The sequence below is a fragment of the Marmota flaviventris genome, chromosome 9, assembly GCF_047511675.1.
Source record: "Marmota flaviventris isolate mMarFla1 chromosome 9, mMarFla1.hap1, whole genome shotgun sequence".
NCBI lineage: Eukaryota > Metazoa > Chordata > Mammalia > Rodentia > Sciuridae > Marmota > Marmota flaviventris.
In genome coordinates this window covers 11,272,608-11,292,056 of record NC_092506.1, presented here as the reverse complement: position 1 = coordinate 11,292,056, position 19,449 = coordinate 11,272,608, and the positions used below count along the sequence as shown (strand labels likewise).

The following is a 19,449-nucleotide window of genomic DNA, read 5'->3' as shown; positions in this document are numbered from 1 at the left end:
AAGCCTAAAATATCATCAGGCCTTTACAGGCAGAATTTGCTGACCACTGCTGGGGGCAAGTAGAGGAGGTGGGGGCTGAGAGGCCGGTGACTTGGGGGCAGCAGCAGGTAGGGGGAGTGAGAGCTCCTGTGTGGGTAGAAGGGCAGGCACAGGATGCTGGCACATTGAGGGACACCCATCACAGGATGCTAGCATGTGAGTGGCACCCATCAGGTCCCGGTTGACTAGGAAGGTGGCGGGCACTTAGTACCCAGGGCTCCTCCTGCAGCTGGGGAGATCCTGGACACATTCCGATGCCATAAGGACAGGAAGTAAGGAGCAGAGAGGTGTGGGGTCCGGCTGGCCTGCCGTTCTCTCCAGGCCATGGTAGAACCAATTCCTTGACTCTTCTAGATCTACTCCAGGGCCACAGCGTCCATCCCAGACAGGGGGCTTTGCCGGGCATCTTGTGTGGTGCAGGGATCCCGTGGATCTGAAGGGTCAGTGGATAGGCTGCCCTGACTTGACAGACAGCCAGGCAGCACCCTGCTGGGCTGGGGCCACAGGTCTCTTGCATGGGCATGAAAAGCTGGTTCTTCTGTCGGAGGGCCTTTCCCGGGGGCACTGCCCCCAACTGCTCTGGAAGCTCAGGCTGGACTCTCAGCTGGATAGACAGACGCTCTGAGGAGCCTGCATGCCTTCCAATTCCCTGTATCTTGTCGTGAGCTGGGCCTCTGTCTTGGGCTTACCCTTCTTCCTCCCCTTCTCCTCTCCCAGGCTTACTCTGCTGGTCTCCAGCTCCTGAAAAGTGTTCCCAGGGAAGACCCGGGTGATGGGAATGGTCCCCAGAGCCTGGAAGGAAGCCCACGTTAGGCTGGAGGAGGGTGTGATGCTGGGAACTACAGCCCATACGGTCTTGGGCCGAGAGCAAGTATAGGTGCCCAGAAGGCTCTTGGGGAGGGGGCTTCTGGGCAGGGGCCTGTCCCTTAAGGCAGGCAGCAGGGGGCGCTAACAGCTGGGGGAAGTGACTAAGGTTGGATGCTGGCAGCGGGTTCCTCCTGGGCCTGTGCACTTGAGAGAAGGCTGTGGTTTACAAGTTCGGAAGCTTTGGGAGCATCTCAGGTTTGTCCTCAGGGGAAGGGGCATTATGGGGAGGAAGGAGCCCTGGGAAGCCATGGCAGGAGCTGGAGGACAGGTGGCTACAGAAGGTCAAAGAGACAGGGGACAGGCTGATGGCAGGGACAGGGGAAGTGAGAGGGAGGGAGGAAGTGTGGGGCAGGAGGCTGGCAGAGTCAGGTTACAGAGAGGAGGTCAATTGGAGTGGAGGAGGGCAGGACCCTGGAGGGGGAGTGGCAGAGAGGGTTAGGAGGGGAGTAGGGCAGAGGCGAGGCTGGCAGGGAGGCCCAGAGCAGCCTGGGCCTGTCCGGGAGGAGACGGACCTCAGGGACTTCTGTAGCACGGTCTAATGTCTCCATTTAACTTTGGAGGTGTGGGTCCTTTCTCTGAGCACCAAGAGGGTCCAGGGGTCCTCAGAGTAGAGGTAGCTCAGGTTACAGGGATGCTCGGGCACTAGCCACAGAGGCTGCCGAGGGGACCACTGAGATTGCTTGGCACACTGCCAAGGATATGGAGGACGCAGGATGACACGTGACCAGCTGCTCCCAAGGAGATTTGGGGGGAAGGAGGCTGGAAGGGGGAGGTGGGGGGCTGGCCCGCTCAAGGGGAGGACTTACAGGAAGGATTTCATGTCCAAGCCTCGGTTTCGAATCTGCCCCACCACGTGGTCCCAGCTGCCCGGGTTGGAGCGGCTGCGGCCCCCGGCCGCCCGGTACTTGGAGCCGGCCGAGGTGGCCTGCCGAGCCTGGCCCCGGCCATAGGCCCGGGGGTTGGAGCCCGGTGCCGAGGCCGCGTGGGCCTGCAGCTGGCCCAGGCTCTGGCTGGTGGTGGGCTGGCTGGGCTGCCGGGCCCGCTGGTGCTGGCTCAGGGGCTGCTGCAGGCTCTGCTGCCGCATCAGGGTGCGGGGTCGCTGGCATTTCGGCTCTCCCGTGGAGCTGGGGATAGACTCAAGGGTAGTGGCCGTGGACAGGGTGGAGTCCTCGAAACTTGGGGCGGGTGGAGGAGAGGAGAGAAAGGAGAAGCAGGTGAAGGGATCACAGTGGAGGAGAAAGGAGCCGAGGGCTAGGGCTCGAGGCCCCAGAGCAGGCTGCGCTCGCTCGGCTGGACCTCACCAAGCCGCCATCTGAGTCGTCCTGGCCGCCGTCGCCGCTACTGCCTCACCCATGAGGCTATAAAGCCCGTGTGCCCACCCGGAGGCCCCCAGGTCGGCCCCACCACCCTGCCCTCGGCCCCGCTAGGCTACAGCCCCGATGCCTCCTGTCTGGGCCGACCTCTCTGCCAAACTGAGGGCGGTGGCTGCGTGGTGAAGGCAGGTCCCTGGGCCCTGAGGCTGCTGTGGCGTGGCCGCCGCTCCCTCTGCTCTCTGGATGGGGGACACCAGGAAAGGCTGTCTCTGTGTTCTAAGTACTACTGTCCTTCGGAGACACGAGGAAATCCAGGCCAGCACCTGAGCTGGCCTAGAAATGCCTGGTGAGGGGGATCAGCCAGTGGTCCTTAGAATTTGTCCATGGAGGGGAGGGAGGAGGTGGTCTTGGGCCCGCAGACCACTGCTCTGAGGTCAAGGGATGTATCTTTGCCCTCCTCCCAGGACTCTCTGGTCATTTGACCCAGTGCTGACAGAGACTCGGGTGACTATCTTGTCTTATTCCTGAGAGTACCACCAGCTTCTCTGAAGAGCAGTGGGGAGCCGGACAGGTAAAGACAGGAAATAGGACCTGGCAGGTGAGAGGCCGTGTAGGGTCAGAGAGACCTGGGATCAAAGCATCTCTGCCACTTACTCACAAGAGATGCTGGGAAAGGTGTCTCCTCTCTGGGCCTCAGTTTCTTCATCCGTATGATGGGAGTTTGAAACAATGGTACAACCTGAGTCACCTCCATCACAGAGGTCAGGGGAAGCGCTGTATCTGTAAACACTCTCACGCCACTGTCTGACGTCAGGAGTCTGTGGTTCCCCTTGACATAACCTGCCTGCTTTGTGCCCTGGCCAGAGATTTCAGTATATCCCAGAGGCAGGGCCAGAGGCAGGATGTCACTAGAGCACCAGAGACTGGGGCCAGAGCTTGGGCTGAACAGCTCCAGGTCAGCTGCTTCTCCTCCCCGAACTTCAGAGTGCAAACCTCCTCTTCCACCTCCCTTCCCTCCCTCTTCCAATCCAACGACTAGGGCAGGGGTGGGTAACTGTGTAGCCTGTGGGCTGCATCCGGCTCAACACTGCTTTTGTAAATAAAGTTTTATTGGAACATAGCCACTGGCATGAGTTTACAGACTGTCTGTAACTGCCTTTCTGCTGCCATAGCAGGGCCAAGCAGTGTGAGAGACAGCTGGCCTGGCAGAGCCTCAGTATTTCCTAGTTGGCCCTTCACTGAGGAAGTTTGCAGGCCCTGGCCCAGGACCACGGGGAAGCTGAGCACCCTGGTCAAGTGCCCACGGGAGTACTTGAGAGGAGGTCCCAGGGCCTTTGGGAGCCACGTTCACCACTGCAGCCAGACCTCAGCCTTGCTTACCCCCTGAACCTACCCTGGGAACCAAAAGACAACAGTTAGGCTGCCCCTGTGGGCTGAGAGAAAGAGAGAGAGAGGAGAGAGAGAGAGAGAGAGAGAGAGAGAGAGAGAGAGAGAATAGTAAAGAGAGAATGAAAGAGAAAGAAGAAAGCAAACATGGTTTCAGCTGCAGTCTTGGAGGGGCAGCAACCTGCCTGCCTCAGGCCTGGAGTCAGGGCTATCACAGGGGCAGGCCCAGGCCTGGCTGGCCAGGTAGGCCCACAGCTCCCTGGGGGCCGGCGGAGGCAAAGGGAGGGCAGCACATTGGCGGCCTCCTCCCCCTCCTCCTTGCTGACCTCATTTTGGTTTCCTATCACATCCAAAATTAGTCCAATTTACAACCTCTCAGTCACAGGAAACTAAAATTGGTTCCTTCAGGCCTGGAGCCAGCAAATGGCATGGCGGCCTAGCCAGCCTGGAGACTGGCGGGGGCAGCTTGGGGAAGGCGGGCATGGGACCTGACTCTGGAGGGGTGTGGGGCTTCCTCTGGGACTTCCCTGAGGCTAGATATGAGGGGAGAAGTAGACATGGTTCCTTTAAGCCAGCAAGCAAGTGAGGTCTCAGCCTGGTGGCCCTCAGGGGTCCCATTGGTGGGACTTCTAAAGAGAACCAGGTGGGCCCTATATTGAGCAACAGGAAGGCCCACAGCTAAGAAGGGGTCAAGGCTGTTGGCATGCCAAGGGGGTGGCTGATCCACTAATGGGGAATGAGGCTGTTCCAGTAGCTGAAAGTGGAGCCACATCCCATGCATGAGAATGGCCACAGTTGAGGGTCCTAGGACAGGAAGGGCTCCACTGTGGGGAACTGGAAGTTTCTAAAAGCCAAGATGAGAAAATCCTGCCCCTCAGGGGGGTGCATATCATCTTTGGAAAACAGGGACCAACCCTATGTCCATCACCCAAGACTGGGACTGACTGACAACCTCAGCTATTAAAAAGGGACAGCTCTTCTGCCTGACATCCAGATGATCCTCTGGCATCTGGAGAGAAGCTAGCTGGGGCTCAACAACCCAACCTCCAAGAACACCCAATCCCAGCAGCTGACAGAGGGACAGCTCACTGACCAAGACTGGGACAGCCAGTGGGGATGGCTGAGATGAGATGAACCAATGGGGCGGCCTGGCGGCCACTCATGGATGAAATTCTGCAACAGATGGTGTCATGGTTGACAAGCAAGACTGGGGAAAGCTGATGGAGTCACCAGGTGGTCGAGGATGGGTGGCTCAATGTCGGGTCTAGAGCCATCTGCTGGCTGAAGGAGGAAATGCCCAGGGGCTGATGGGTGGCAGAGGCAGGCTAAGGTGGACTGGCTCCACAAGGATGGGATGATCCCTTGGGGACAACCACGGGCCTGCTGCCTGTGGAGGGTGACCTGACAGCTGAGATGAGGTGGCCGGCCAAAGAGGACGGGGTGGCCGGAGGACTGAAATGAAGCTGCTCTGCGGGGGAGAATGGAATGACTGGGTGCTGGCAAAGGGACAGACTGGCGGGTAGCCACCGGAGGCTGGAATGGGACGCTGCATGGCGGAGTTGGTCGTGCCCAATGGCAAGGACGATGGGAGAATCTTGTGAAGAAATGGAATGAGCCAGAGGCCGAGGACGGCACCTCTGGGGGCAGAAGCGGGCATGCCAGGGGTCCCGCTGTCCACCTGGCAGGGGCGGGCCTGCGCTCGCGGCTCCCGCGGCCTCGGGGCGCCATCACTCACTTGGACAAGTTGAGCTTCCCTGCGGCCAGGTGGCTCTGCACCGTCCGCCAGCGGCCTCTCCCCGCCTTGCCACCGCTGCCCGGCTCGCTGGGGGCAGCCCCGCCGCTTCTCAAGGCGTCCTCTCCGGGTGGTGGCACCGGCGCCGGCTTCTCCCCCAGCCGGCCTTCCCGCTCCACCGCCAGCCCCGCCACGGCGGCCACTTTGGCGCCCGACAGGAGGGTGCCACTGAGGCATGCACGAGGCAGCCCGGCCAGAGGGGCACCGGGGGTGGCGGTGGGGGAGAGAGGACAGGCCACACGTGGGGGTGGAGGGGTGGAAGAGGAGGAGAGACAACGACAGATAAAAGGAAGAAAGAGACAGCGAGAGAGAAGGAGAGAGACAGACGGACAAGAGACAGACAGAGAGAGAGAGAGAGACATCAGCACTGCAGATGGGTTAACAGTGGAGCCTGCAGAGGAGAAAGGGGCACCGGGTGGGCTGGGGTCGGAGAACAACGCACCACGACAATGGAGGGGGGCCCCTCCCCACCGCCTGGGGCAGGGGCGGCGGGGGTAGGGGAGGGCAGCCACCTCCAACTCTATCCCACAGGACAACGAAGGGTTAACGACGGAGGAAGAGCGGGCTGTCCAGGCCAGGAGGCCCCCAGGCAGGGAGAGAGAGAAAGCCATGTTAGTCAGAAGTCATCACCACCACCACCACCATCACCGCCACCACCACCACGGACCACCGACCACCGACCACCGACCACCAGCAGCCACGGCAGCAGCGCACAGCAGGGAGGAAAAAGCGAGCCACAACCAAGAGGGAGGGACCGAACGGGCAACCCCATCCTGACTGCACAGAGGGTGGGGCAGTGGGGCCAGGTGGCTGGAGGGGGCTCTCCTGCGTGGCTGGCCCTGGGGCAGGGGTGGGACGGGGGCAGGCAGGCGCGGGGCAGGAGGGGTTGCTCGTCTCCATGGCCAGCCTGCCCATGGGGCGGACGGGTGGGGAGGTGGGGCAAGGAGCAGGGGGGAAGTATGGGGGCCGGAGAGGGCAGGGGAGAGGAGGGCGTGCGCGGATACTTGTACATATGATCAAACCAGGTAAAGTCACTCACTTGAGGGACAGTCGTGGGTCGCCATAAGGGGCGTAGGGTGAAATGTTTAGAATAAACTCCTTGGGAGGGTAGGAGCTCCATTTCTGCTGCACTGTGCTTTCATTGTTATTCCAAAAGTCTCTGTCTAGATCGCTGGAGGGGCAGAGAGAGAGGGAAGAAAACAGGGAGATACAAGAAGAAACAAGAACTCCAAGTCCTGCGGGGGCAGAAGGGACGGGACCGGGGTGGGCACCCACAGGGCGGGGCTTCGAGGGTCTGCTCCTGCGGGAGGAAGAAAGGCAGGCGGGCGCCACAGCCTGAGCTGGCACCTGTTCACGCGCACACATGTGCAAGCCCACACACGCACACGCACACACACTGGAGGGCTGGCCAGGGGAGGCCACACAGAAAGGAGGCAAGCTGCGGATGGGCAGACGGGAGCCTGGCGCCTGGGAAGCTGGTGGGAGAGAGAGAGACGACGAGAGCAGGGCACAGAGGGGGAGGGGGAGGGGACAAGCCTGGGTGGGGTGGGTGCAGTGGGAGAAGGTGAGGCGATGGTTTCTGGCTAGAAGGAGCTGGAAAGTAGATCCGATCCTGCTGCCAATGACCTCTCCTGGCCTCAGGCCCCCTGCCTGTCAAAGGAGAAGGCTGGTGGCTCTCCTCTCCCCCTCATCTCCACTGAGCCACTCCTGCCCATCCTTCCCATCCTGCCACTGGTCTGAGGTGCCCCCTGGCCCCTGTGCCCTCTCTCCTCCTCTGGCAAGAACAGGATGCACTGTGTCCATGAGACGGGGGGCAGGGTCTCTGCAAGCTGGAGAGCACCTCCACTCAGGACAAATGTGGTGCCGGGGTTAGCCCCTGGGAAAGGAAGGCGTTGACCTTGTTGAGGACAGCACAGGGAGCCTGTTCTGGGGGATGATGTGGGGTCTCAGGCTCAGGCCCCTGGTGTGTACCTGGCTGGCCAGCTAGGGCAGCCCCTCTCTGTGCCCCTGTCCTTTACTAAGGTGAAGCTGCTGGGCTCCTAAGGGACTCTCACCTCAGGGTCCCCGACCTTCCTGCTCTGACTTGTCACGCTGGAGGAGCTAGTATGCTAGACACATCCAAAGTATGGGGACTTTCAAGAGGGCAGGTGGCCAAAGTCCGGGTGGCCTGAAGACCCTGGTAGCCAAGAACAAGAGTCTCCACCACTTTGTCAGACTCCTAGGGTTCCAAGGGACAGAGAAAGGAGAGGCAGCTCCCAGGCCAAAGGACCGTTCTGGAAGGAAGCCTCCTCTGGCCCCTAAGAATGCTGCAGGGGGGGGGGAGGCTCTGGAGGAGCTGGCAGGGTGCCTGCTGTGTGCGTGTGTGCGTGTGCGCGCGCGCGCAGGTCACTGAGCCTGAGACCCTGCAGGTCCTGTCAGGGGTGGTTGGGGGAAAGGCACTGTGGGGGCACACCCCCTGATGATGAGGCAAACGTTGGGGGGGAACCTGCTTCTTTCCCCACTGAGAGTTTGACCTTGGCCTTGGTTCTTCACCTCACACTCGGGAACAAAGGACCAAAAGGTGACAGAAGCTGAGATGCCACCATTAGGCTCAGAAGAGTTAGTGGGCTCAGAATGTCTGACTGTACGAAGTTCATCTTGGAAAAGTCTCATGATGGTGGTGGGGGCTGTGTGCACAATGTTCAAAGCCCCAGCCCCGAGCCAGTTCCAGGGACAAGGAGGCTGGGGTGGGGGTAGGAGAGGCAGGATGGGCGCCAGGGGAAGCCGCTCCCTTGACAAATGACCCCATCCCCATCAGAGCTGTCCTTGGGGCCCCTTGGCAACAGGGCATCACACGAAGGTGTGGATGGGGCCTCCCTACATCAGGTGTCACAGAGCGGGAGCAGGTGGATGGCCTCCCTCCCCCTTCTCCTTTCAGATCTCCCAAATTGAGAGCCTCCCAACACTAGGTCCTAGAGAGAAAGATCCACCCAGTGCCACTGCCAGGCTAGTTTCCTGCCCTGTGTCCCATGGAGTTCCAGGGTCCCTCAGGTTCTCACTGTGTCACTAGAAAAGAGGATCTTTAATTCAGGAAGTGTGTGTGTGTGTGTGTGTGTGTGCGCGCGCGCGCGCGTGTGGTTCCTTTACGCAGACAAGGCAGAGCCTTTAACCCGCCCATGACTATCAGTATCACCAAAAGGGAGACAGAGTACACACACAGTGTTCCCTAAACTTGATTGCAGGTGGAACCCCTGATTCATGGCAAACCATTAATCATTTATGGGGCACAAGTGCTCCAAGGAACACGGTGAAGGAAACGCTGATCAAGAACGAAGCTTCCCAGAATCCTTGACAAGACAATCCCTTAGGGAGGTCCTAAGTCCACCAGGAGTTGTGCAGTAAATAAGTGGCACAAGCCTGGGAATATGGGTCACACAGACATAGGCAGTGACTCCCTTCCCCTCGCCCAGCAGGGTGAGGGTGGTCTTAGGTTGTGTGGATGGTGGGCTCAGGGTAGAGTTGGGCTGGACGGTGCTGCTGCCTCACCTTGTCTTAGAGAACCCTCAGGGGCACTGGTCCCAGCCTGGCAGAGATGGCTGCTGGCCCTGCTGGCCCTGCTGGCCTGCCTTCCCTTGCTGGGAATCCTGTCTTCTCGGGTGGCCCTTTCCAGGATTCCTGGCCCGGCTACATGCACCCCTGTTTGATCACCTGGCACAGATAGTCCCTGCAGCCCCGGGGCCAGTGGCTGCAGACAGCCCAGCTTGGAGTGGCTCCCCCACACTGTCCCTCCCACCTTCCGAAAGCTGGGGGCCTGAGCTCTGCACCAGCCCCCGAGACCTGCCAGCTCTCGGCTTTGAAGACTGGAGAGCACACAACCAAACCCGGCTTCAAAGACTCCCCACAGCCTCCTCCTGAGGCTTCCACCCACCCCGGCCTCAGCTGGCCCACCCTTCCTGCAGCCCCACCCCAGACACACTCCCGCAGCTTCTGTAAAGGGGCCAACCAGGGTCAGAGAAGGAGATGAAAACAGGGGAGGGGCAGGGAGGGGCCCTCCAAGTGGGAAGGAGGGGGAGAGCGGGACAGGGGCGGGAAGAGAAGAGAAAGAAAAACAGGGAAAGGGCTGGTGGGGGGAGGGCAGCAGGCCTGGAGGGAAAGGAGGGGAGGGGCTGGGGGCTCGGCTTCCTGGCAGAGCCCCTCGGCCGGCAGGTTTGGTCTGAGGCTAAGAGAGGGTGACCATGCCCCCTGAGTTTCCAGGAAAGGCTTGGGTTCCACAGGAAGAAAGGGCCGGGATGGACCGGCTCCAGGGAAGCCTCCACTCCCAGAGGCCGGCCCACTCCCGCCAGGTGAGCAGGCTTCTCCCGGGATCTTCCAGGGACCTCGGTAATGGGATGGCCAAGGCGGTCTGCGGGGGAAGCCAGACCTGTCTGCCACACGGGTCTCAGAGCAGGTCAGAGGCAGCAGGACCTGAGGTGGGGACAGGGAAGGGAGGCGACTCTCCCCACGGTTCTGCTTCCAGAGAGGTCCAGCACTGGGACCAGCTGGGTCCCCAAGGTTTGCCCGCCCCACCTTCCAAGTTGCCCTCAGAACACGGGTAGAATCTGAGCAAAGAGCCTGAGCCCAACAGGAGGAGGCTCCCAGCCCAGGAGTAGGGCCCGGGGAGGAGCTTAGAGGTCCAGGGACCGGCCAGGGGTCAGGACATGAAGGTTGGATGGAGGGAGCAGCAACCAGGCTTGAGGCAGAGAGAGATGGTGCTGGGGTGGGGACAGCCAGAGAAAGGACCTGGGCTCTGACAGCTTGTGAGGGACCAGTGGGGGCACAGGTAGAGAAGGAGGGCCCTGAGGGCCCAGAGATGCTGGGAATATGCAGAGCAGATACTGAGCATGGCCTCAGGGGCAAGGGGACACTGTGGACTGTGTGTGTGGCCAGGCCTGAGGAGGAGGAAGGGGTTCCTCCCACCTGGGTCACCTATGTGCCCCCCAAGCTGGCAGCCTGGCACCTACTTTATGGCCTTCTTCTCACTGCGCCCACGCCCCGAGTCTGGCGTGCCCACCGTCTCCAGGGAGTTCTTGTAGCGTTTGCCCTGTGGAGACAGCACCAGGGTCACTCTTAGGGGTCGGGGCCGGACTCTCCCCACCTCCCCAGGACAGGAACCCCAAGGTTAAGGGAGGAGATCAGAGTCCAGCCTCGGCAGCAAGGTCCAGGGCCGTGTGTGGGGGTATCACCACTGGGGGGTGCCAGCCCCATCAGTACCTGCTCCCTGGTTGGTGGCTTCTGGGCCCCAGTGGGCTCTAGGATCTGCCTGCCACTCACCATATGCACCTCGGCCTGACCCCCAGGTACCAGGCTCCTCCTGTCTGCCCATCTCCTGGGCCTTGGCCTGGCTCCCAGAAACAGTTCCCTCTGCCACGGACAGACGGCTCTCAGGCGCCTGGCCACGTCACACTGGCCACGTCACCACCCCCAGATGGTGGGGGCGGCACCCTGTAGGGCAAGGTTGGCAGTGGCCAGTGACGTGAGCAGTGGGGGCGGGGAGAGGGCCACGTGCCAGTCCTGCCCATGGCTATGTTCCTCACTACCTGGGGGCTCCCTGGGGTCCTGGTGCCCTGGGGCTGTGAGGGCCATTTGAAGAAGGGAGCCTTGGGAAGAGAGGCTATAGGCTGGCATAGGTGTGGGGGGCAGCCTGCCCCTGGACATCCCCCAGAGTCCCTCATAGCAGCATGAGGAGGGGACAGGGGAGGGAAGGGGGTGGACACCCAGGCCCTCCAGCCAGAGGAAGGGCCACTCTGCAGTGGCGAGTGGGCCTGCTGGCCAGGAAGGTGAGTGCCAGTCACCTTCTCAGTTTGGGTTTCTAAATTTAGCTCATGCAGAGCCCGGCCCCATTAACATTCCTGGCTGCCACCAAGCGTCCTCACATGCACCCATGGGCCCCGGGCCTGGACCAGGCTCTGGGCTGATACAGGCAGTGGAGGGTGGAGGCTGCGTGGGGGCTGAAGTGGTCTCCCCCACCAGGTCCATTTACTCATTGGCACTGGCCTGCCCCTGCCTGGCTAGGTGGGGACAGTGGGGACAGACAGACACACATGCACCCCATGCTTCCTCGACATTCTGTCCTGTCACCAACACCACAGCCACAACAGTCAATTATTCCATTCTCCTGAAAGCAAAATGAGAGTCACCAGAGCGGATTTCCCTGAGCTCCTGCCAGTGGCAGCCCCTGCCCGGCCACGGGAGCCGCCTGTCCAGGGAGAGGCACGGAGCTCCCAGCCAGGGGCTGGGGAGAGCCCTCACTCTACCTCCAGCACCCCTCCAGCACCCCAGTGATGTCAAATGCTCCTTGTGCCACTCTGGCCAAGTCCTTCCCCTCTGGTCTCTTTCCTCTTGTCTGAAATGGTGTGATGTCACTAGATGCGCACCCCCCCCCCCCAGGATGATATGCCCTGTTCTAGACTCCACTGTTTCTCTGTTGGCTTACTTCAGCTCCTTCTCCCTGGAATGGAGCTGCACAAAGGCAGGGCTGTCCCTTCCCTGGTCCCTAGAGGGGGACCTGGTACTCACCAGTAGTGGAAGCATCTCTTCTATGGACCCACCCACAGTGGGGGCCTGGGCCCAGCTGGTGCCAGAGCCAGAACCTCAAGAGTTAAATCACAGAGCTGCTGGACCCTCTGGGTCTACAGAGTGTTCTCAGCTCCGTCTCCTGTCACTCTCCTCATTACCCGGAAGTTCAAATTTCAAACTACTCCAGTACTGACTGGGAACATCTAGGGGCCACGCTGTATTTAGCAGGACCCTTGGCAGGAGCCCAGTACCCACTGTTCTCTAGGTCTCCGGCAGGGTGGGCCCTCCTGCAGGCACCCCCAGTGCCTCACCCTCTCTCATATTTCTGGTCTTGACTGGAGAACTTGCCCTGGCCAGCACCCTCTCCTCAGGCTAGTTGGCTGCCCCTTCCCCAAGGCCAGGCAGGACTGGGCTGAGGTAGGTGATTCCGCTTCACCCAGGGCATTCTGGGGGCTTCTGTCGGCCCCTCTTCTTCCTACAGCTCAGAGAACCGTCCCTTCTGACTGCAGCTGTCCCTGGCAGCAGGAGGTACTGTGGAGAAGGACCAAGGCACGGCTTGGTTGAGAGGGGGCAGGGGACTTTAATAGGGCAACCCAAGTTAATAGGAAATCCAGGAAGGGTTAGGAGACATTAGGTGGCTCCAAAGGAGCCCATACCCCCAGCAGGCTTATCAGGAAGGGGGCTAGCCAGGCTGATCCGGAAAAAGCCAGCTGGAGATTAAGGAAGTTATTAATGTTTGGAAATGGGATCTGGGCTGTCAGGGCATCACGTCACTGCTGCTGAGGGGACAGGCAGGCAAGGAGAGCCCAGCAACTGTTCGTAGGGACAGCATTTTAAAGCTCCTTCCATGGAGCAAGGAAACAGCCCAGTCATAAAGCTCCCTGATGCCTGGAACCCATGGGGCCAGGGGCTGGGGGCGGTAGGTTGAAGGACTGAGAAAGTAATGTTCTATTGAGTCAAGAGGGACAGACTGTAGTTTGGAGCCCTGGGAGAGTTCCTGGCTGGTGGCTGGGGGCATGCTGGGACCAGGGAAGAGGCTGGCTCTGCATCTCCCCAGCGCTCCCTGGACTGCTGGCCCCCTCCTGCTTCCAAAGCTGTCATCTTTGAACTCTTGTCTGCAGGCTTTGTGCTGATTGGAGGTGAGTGGGGCTCAGAGTAACCTGGTCCTAGAAGGCACGTCTCAACACACATGCATGCACACATGGGCATACGCACAGAGTGGTGCACACACATTGTGGCACATGCAGGAGACGCTGGGATGGGGGCATACCTCAGTGCCAGTCACACAAAGATCTGATGATATAATCCACATCTCACTGCTCAGAATGGACACACACACACCCGTGCACATACATATACACACACATGCTGCACCAGTGCCCTGAAAGTCAACACACGCTGCACAAATCACACACACACACACCCCACCCCCATGCACACGCAAAGTCACCAGCAGTACCTGTTTGTACAACCTTTCCCCCTGCCTTCAAATACAGACCGAAACACAGTCTTGCAACACACAGGGCTGCAGTGTGAGCTGTTATTTCCATGGCCTCAGAGGACACTTGCACACACACCAAGGCACGTGGCCAATTCCCCTCTGACACCTCCCCTGAAATTATGAGACAGATGTAGACACAGGGGACCTGGGAACAATGCACAGCAGCCAACCAAGGACCACACACTTGCACACAGGGAGTAGGCCAGGTCATACATGCTTGCACACATGCACATATGGAGCTGCTGGCCTCCGTGGCTCTTTCCCAGGGGTCAAAGCTGCCTGGTGCTCAAAATCCCTGGGTGGATGGCAAGGTAGATCCCGGCTCCTGAGTTTGCCTTTCTTGAAGGAGATGCTAGGTTATGGGCTGCTTGGGTCCCATAGGCCCCCTACAAGACCCCACAACCCTTTCCCAAGGCTATCTGCTCCTCCTCTTCCTCCATAGGAGTGGGGCATGGAGCCCTATCCACCTTATGGCACCTCTGGGAGTGGGCAGGGGAAAACGGGGTTCCAGATGTGGCACCCTGCCCCCACTCACACCATTCTCGGCTCGGTTTGGAGGATGCCTGCAAAGCCCTGCACCTCACAGACACCTCTGGGCCCACCACGCTTCTGGGCAGGGCAGCGAAACACCAGATGAGTGGCAGGGAGTGAGGGCCTGCGGGAAGTGCCCCTTGCAGAGCTGCGGGCTGCAGGCTGCGGGTGGGTGAGTGGGTAAGGTGGCAGTAGCCCGCTTCCCCTCCCGGCGCCCTCGGGTGATGAATGTCCCTCTAGACGACCTCGTTACTTATTGATGGCCTAATCCTGCTCTTTAATTTCCCAGCCCTCGTTAAAAATGAAAAGAAGCCGTTTGTGCTTGTACAAACCCGGAGAATCAGGATGGATGTGCCATGGCTGGGGGTGGGGTGGGGCGGGGCGGGCGGTGCCTCCTCATTGGCCAGGAGACTGGGCTCTGCCACGCCCATCTAGCGGGACAGCGAAGGGAGGGGCGCGGCGCTGGCGCTTAAGGGGCCTCAATTCTCAGTCAGCGCGTGTGAGTCTGCGGTTCTTTATGCGGGAGGTGGGGCGCGTGCGCACGCGTGCACGCATGTGTGTAGTGCGGTGACTGAGACCGAGGTCTGTCCATGAATGTGTGTCCCAAGATGTGTGGCTCTGAGTGTAAAAAGAAGTATGGGATTAAGACCCGGACAAACTCAGGGGGTGTGTGTAGTGGGAATTTCCGTGAAGTGCATCTGTATGGGCAAGTGGTCCATCCGGGCGGGCGCACACTCGCGAGAATGCGCAGCCCGTTGCTGCAGAGTGAGGGGGTGCAGGGCCAGGCCCCGCCTACGCCCCAGGGGCCCTCAGGAGCCTCACCAGTTTGCGCTGACACCAGTGGCAGAGGCCGCAGAGGACGACAGTGACGCTAAGGCTGACGGTGATGATGGCAGAGACCAGCAGGACATCGCGGGTGGGCGCCCCTGGGGAGGACAGGCACATGTCAGACCCTCACTGGCCAGGGACAGCCACTCTCCTTCATCCCAGAGCACCCCGCCTTCCATCTTCTGGCCTCAATGCTGGGAGCTCTGAGCCCTGGTTCTACTCCCACTTCTGCTTTGCTGGGTAAACTCGGGAAATACTTCACCCCTCCGTGTCTCAGTTTCCTCATCTATAAATTGGGAGAATTGTGCCAGCTGGCATCTTTTTTTTTTTGATGTCTCCATACCATTCTCCAAACTTGACACCCTGAAAGGGAGAGGCCATATGTGCCCCTCAGCTCAGCCAGCCCTTAGTAGGTGCATCAATCCCTCTAAAGTAGGTGCCGTGTCCTCGTGGCTCTCTGCCCTTCCAGGTCCCCAGCCCCCCCACACACACACACTGAGTGACAACTACAGTGAAATGGACCTAAAGGACTAGTTCCTACAGTCCCTCTTAAGGGTTTGGCCAAGACTCAACAGCCACATGTGTAATGAGAGGGGAAATCCCTGGACCCCTCTGCTCACCTTAACTCTGTTTCCTTTGGGCTGGAAGCCCACCCACTGGCCTCTGCCCACCCCTGCCTTCTCCAGCTGTGCCTATGAGCTCACCTCTGCCCTCCCACCCACGGTTGCAACCCCATCTCATCGTTTACAAAGTCCCAAATGCTCAGGGTGGGGGCTACCCTGCGGCTTCCATTCTGTGAGCTCAGGGCCATTTGCTTCAGGGAGTCCCTCCTCTTCCTAGCTGGGTGGCTTTGCACTAAGCCACCTCCCCTGCCTTCTTCACAGGTGGTTGTAAACATCAGCCCAAACCAAGCATAAGGAAGGCGAACGCTTGACCAAAAATGATCCGTGTGGGGGAGTGAGTGGAGAGAAGGCAGAGCCCCACGTGCACAGTAAACCGGAGCGCCCTGCGAGGCGTTCTGAAGTCAAGGAGATGTGGTTTATTTACAGAGGCGCCTGCGTAGGCTCTTCAGTGCCAGTGGTTGTGGTAATTAAGAGTTGACAATATCTGTTTGGTCCTGGTTCCCGCGGTTTTAGCTTCCGCCTTCTCTTCCTCTCCTGGCGTCTCCTGCCATGAGGAAGGCCCGGCGGTCATGCCCAGTTCCGAGGGCTCCCGGGGCTCCCTCCCACCACTCCAGGACCCTGTAGCCCATTCACTACCTGTTCTCTCCAGAATGCCTCTTGCGCCCCATCTCTCCCTTCAGAGAAGGGTTCCCCGTGTCCACCCGCCGTGCCCACAGAGCTTGCTCCTGTACAAGTATGCAGCCTCACGCTGCAGGAAGTCCCTGTGCCCAGTTCACTGTCAACTCCAGGGCCACAGCAACCATGAGCTCTGACCTGGACAACCTGCAGCAACCAAGTCCTGCCCCAGGGGCAAGCCACTGACATCAGTGCTGCCATCTGTGGAAAAACTGACCCTTCCTTGCTCAGAGGATGAGCCCAGGAGTTCCAGGTGCTCCGCGTTGCAAAAGTAACTTAATCCTCACAGCAACAACTGAGGTAAACCTTGAGAGTTTCCTGGGGCAACTCAGTCACAGAGGGGTCAAATACCATGCTCAAGGTCATTTGGCTAGTGAGTGGGACAGCCAGGGTTTAAACCCTGGTGATCTGCTTCAGAGTTCATACTCTTTGCCTTGACATCCTATCATCCACTCCAGAGGTGGATGGTTAGTGGTTCTCAAAGTGTGCTCTTTGGAACCCCCAGGGTTCCCTGGAATCTCTCAGGGGCTGTGGTGGCGGAGGCTGAGCAGATACGGCTGTGGCCTCTCAAGCCCTGTCCAGTCAGAGCAGCGTCATTTCCCTCAGCTTCACATCTTGAGCTTTTGCAGGAAATTCCATTTGAAGAAGGGGATGTGTTACTAAGGGAAGTTGAAACCCCTCTGGAACGGTGACTCTAGGGTCCCCTGCAGCGTAAAGAACGCCATCATCTTTTAGGAAGCTGACTCTTCCCCTCCCCAAGATCCCCGACCCCCCTCAGCATCCCTTGGACAGTCCTTGAAGGCAGGGTGAGACAAACGCTTGCCACTGCAAATTGCCTTGATGTTGGGAGTAAAAGTGACAAGGCGTCCTTGGCCGGCGTGCCCTCAAGTGATGTTACCGTCAAGGGGTGCAAGCGAGTTCTCGCCTGCCAGTCAGAGCGAACCATTCCCAGAGCAGGGAGTCACGGTGTCTCTGGCTGGAAGGGACCTTGAAAGTCATGAGTCAGGCCCCACCGACGCACAGCCCCCTGGGCAGCCCGGGCACTGACAGGGAGCTGCCTCTGCAGGAGGCTGGCCCTCCCCGATGCACCGTGAGGTGAGGCCCGCTGTGCCTTGCACTGAGCCGACTCCCTCGAACCCTCCCCTGTGGTCCTGAGCCTGCCTCCGGAGCTGCGGGGAGCAAGCGGGCTGCTCGGCCGCATGACGGGCCTCCAAATCCTTGCCGACAGTTTTCATGTCCCCTTCAAGTCTTCTCCAGGCAAAGCCGCCCGGGCCCTTCCATCCCTTCCTCAGATGACATACATGGTTTCAAGTCCCCTTATTGTCAGCATATTAACATCTGGGGAAAGAAAATATTGCAGGTCTAGTCAGCCTTTGACAGGGCTGAATTCTGCAACCTATCCTTGGGCAGAGGAGACATCCCGGGTCCCTGAGGGTGAGATGCAGACAAGGGCAGACAGATGACATCGGGAGACCTGGGAGGTAGGGTGAGCCGGGAGCTGGGCAGAACCAAGCCTGCCAGACCAATCCCGGGGGTGTCTTGGGAGTGCTGCGTGGGCTCAGCCTGCTGCCGCCCCCCACCCCGGGTCTGTGGTGGGCATGCAGCTGATCAGAGCTCTGGGCGAATGCTCTGAATCCTGTGGGCAGAGCCGGTGCTCCTGGCTGAGCCGCTTCCCAAGCAGATCTCAGATCAAGCCTGTGAGCCACGGGAGGTAGTCCCACTCCGAGGGAGGACAACATGTCCATGCACAGTCCCCCTCTCCAGCAAGTCAGCTCCGTGAGGGTAGGGCTTGCTTTCTTGCTCACCACTATATTTATTCCCAGCACTGAGGACAAAGCCTGGCATATAGTAGGTGCTTGATAAAAGCTTGTTGTAAGAATGAATGTGGAAGAAAGCCAGCCCTCTTGGAATAAAGATAACAATGGAGGCTACCAGTTATTAAGCACCTATGGTATACTACACAGTGGGGCCTGTGAACATAGGAGCTATATCTGCTTTGCTTGCTGCAGTACCCTTTGTGAGAAGTATGGTATCTGACACACAGAGTTGCTTAGCAAATATTTGTTGAATGTTCAATGCTTGTCTGTGATCTCATTTGTCACCCAAACAAGATGGAAAGAAGAGATTGGGATAGCCATCAAGGACAGAGTTTCAGAGCCACTTCTATACAGACACACACACCCCAGGACCCTTCTGTTGTCCCCCCGTGTCCCACTTTGCCTGACACACTTCTGATTTTTCCTAGACCCAAATGAAAATCCCACCTCCATGAAGCCTTCCTTAATCTGCCCTGTGGGGATTAATTTCTCCTGCCTGAGTCCCCCCCTCACACTGTGCCTGCCTCCAACTTGGATAGCAGTGAAGCTGGGTGGCCAGGGCACACTCCTGTAATTCCAGATCTCAGGAGGCTGATGCAGGAGGACTGCAAGTTCAAGGCCAGCCTGGGCAAGTTAACAAGACCTTTAGCAACTTGGCGAGACCCAGTGTCAGAATAATAAATGAAAAGGTCTGGGGATGTAGCTCAGTGGTAGTGCACCCCTGAGTTCCACCCCTACTACCAAATGAAAGGGAAAAAAACCCCCACAAAAACGTGGAGTAGAGTGACAAGTGCCAGGGCTGGAGTCAGACTGCCCGGGCTCAATTTCTAGCTCAGATTCTTCCCAGCCATGTGACATTATCTTTGCATGCCTCGCTTTCCCCATCTGTAAATGGGGGCTAATGACAGTACAGTTCTCACAGGTCTGTTGGGAAGTTAACAGGAACGAGTACATATAAAGCACTTGGCACGGGGCCTGGCACGGAGTAGGTTGGCAATAAATGCTAGTTATTATCATGGCATTACCATGTCACGCCCTGTACTAGAGATATCTGGGACACGGAGCTCAGTGAGTGCTGAATGAAACGCCAAACTGGAAATACTCTAGCTTTCCCCACAGGGCAGCAGAGGTCAGGGGTCCCATGTTACTCAATCTGTGCACCCACTCCCTGGCCCAGGACTTGACCATCGCAAGGATCTGTGAACATGCATGACATGGAAGGGGGAGGGCGGAGGCATGGGGACAGGGGGTGGGGGCGGCAGCTGGAAGTCAGGCTGGGACTCAGGTGTGAACTGTAGACCCAACTTGGTCCCTTGCCAGGGCTCTGCCCCCACTCCCAACCCCTTCTCATCTCCTCAGCAAGTCATGATTTATGGATGAACAGAATCAAACGGCCCTGCTGGCTGCTGGGATGCCCCGGGGAGCTACTGGGGAGGGAAGGGACTTCTGAGAGCAAGCGCAGCAGCTGCCCGGGGGGGGGGGGCGTGGGAGGAGAGCCACAGACACCCAGGGCTCTCTCACACACACATGTCATGGAGACTCA

At 59.1% G+C, this 19,449-nt stretch overlaps 1 protein-coding gene across 2 annotated transcripts in view; it reads right to left on the bottom strand.

Annotated features, from left to right (window-relative positions):
• Window positions 1-19,449, bottom strand: part of Syt7 (synaptotagmin 7) — a 59,101-nt gene that overhangs the window by 22,054 nt on the left and 17,598 nt on the right. Inside the window, exons 2-6 of one of the 2 annotated variants that reach the window (XM_071616117.1) lie at window positions 14,786-14,889; window positions 10,377-10,456; window positions 6,437-6,568; window positions 5,341-5,565; window positions 1,713-2,081 (exon numbers count right to left, since the gene is read on the bottom strand). In XM_071616117.1, coding sequence (XP_071472218.1) covers window positions 1,713-2,081; window positions 5,341-5,565; window positions 6,437-6,568; window positions 10,377-10,456; window positions 14,786-14,889 — 910 coding nt within the window. The remainder of the gene's footprint in view (window positions 1-1,712; window positions 2,082-5,340; window positions 5,566-6,436; window positions 6,569-10,376; window positions 10,457-14,785; window positions 14,890-19,449) is intronic. The other variant, XM_027944665.2, reaches the window with a different exon arrangement.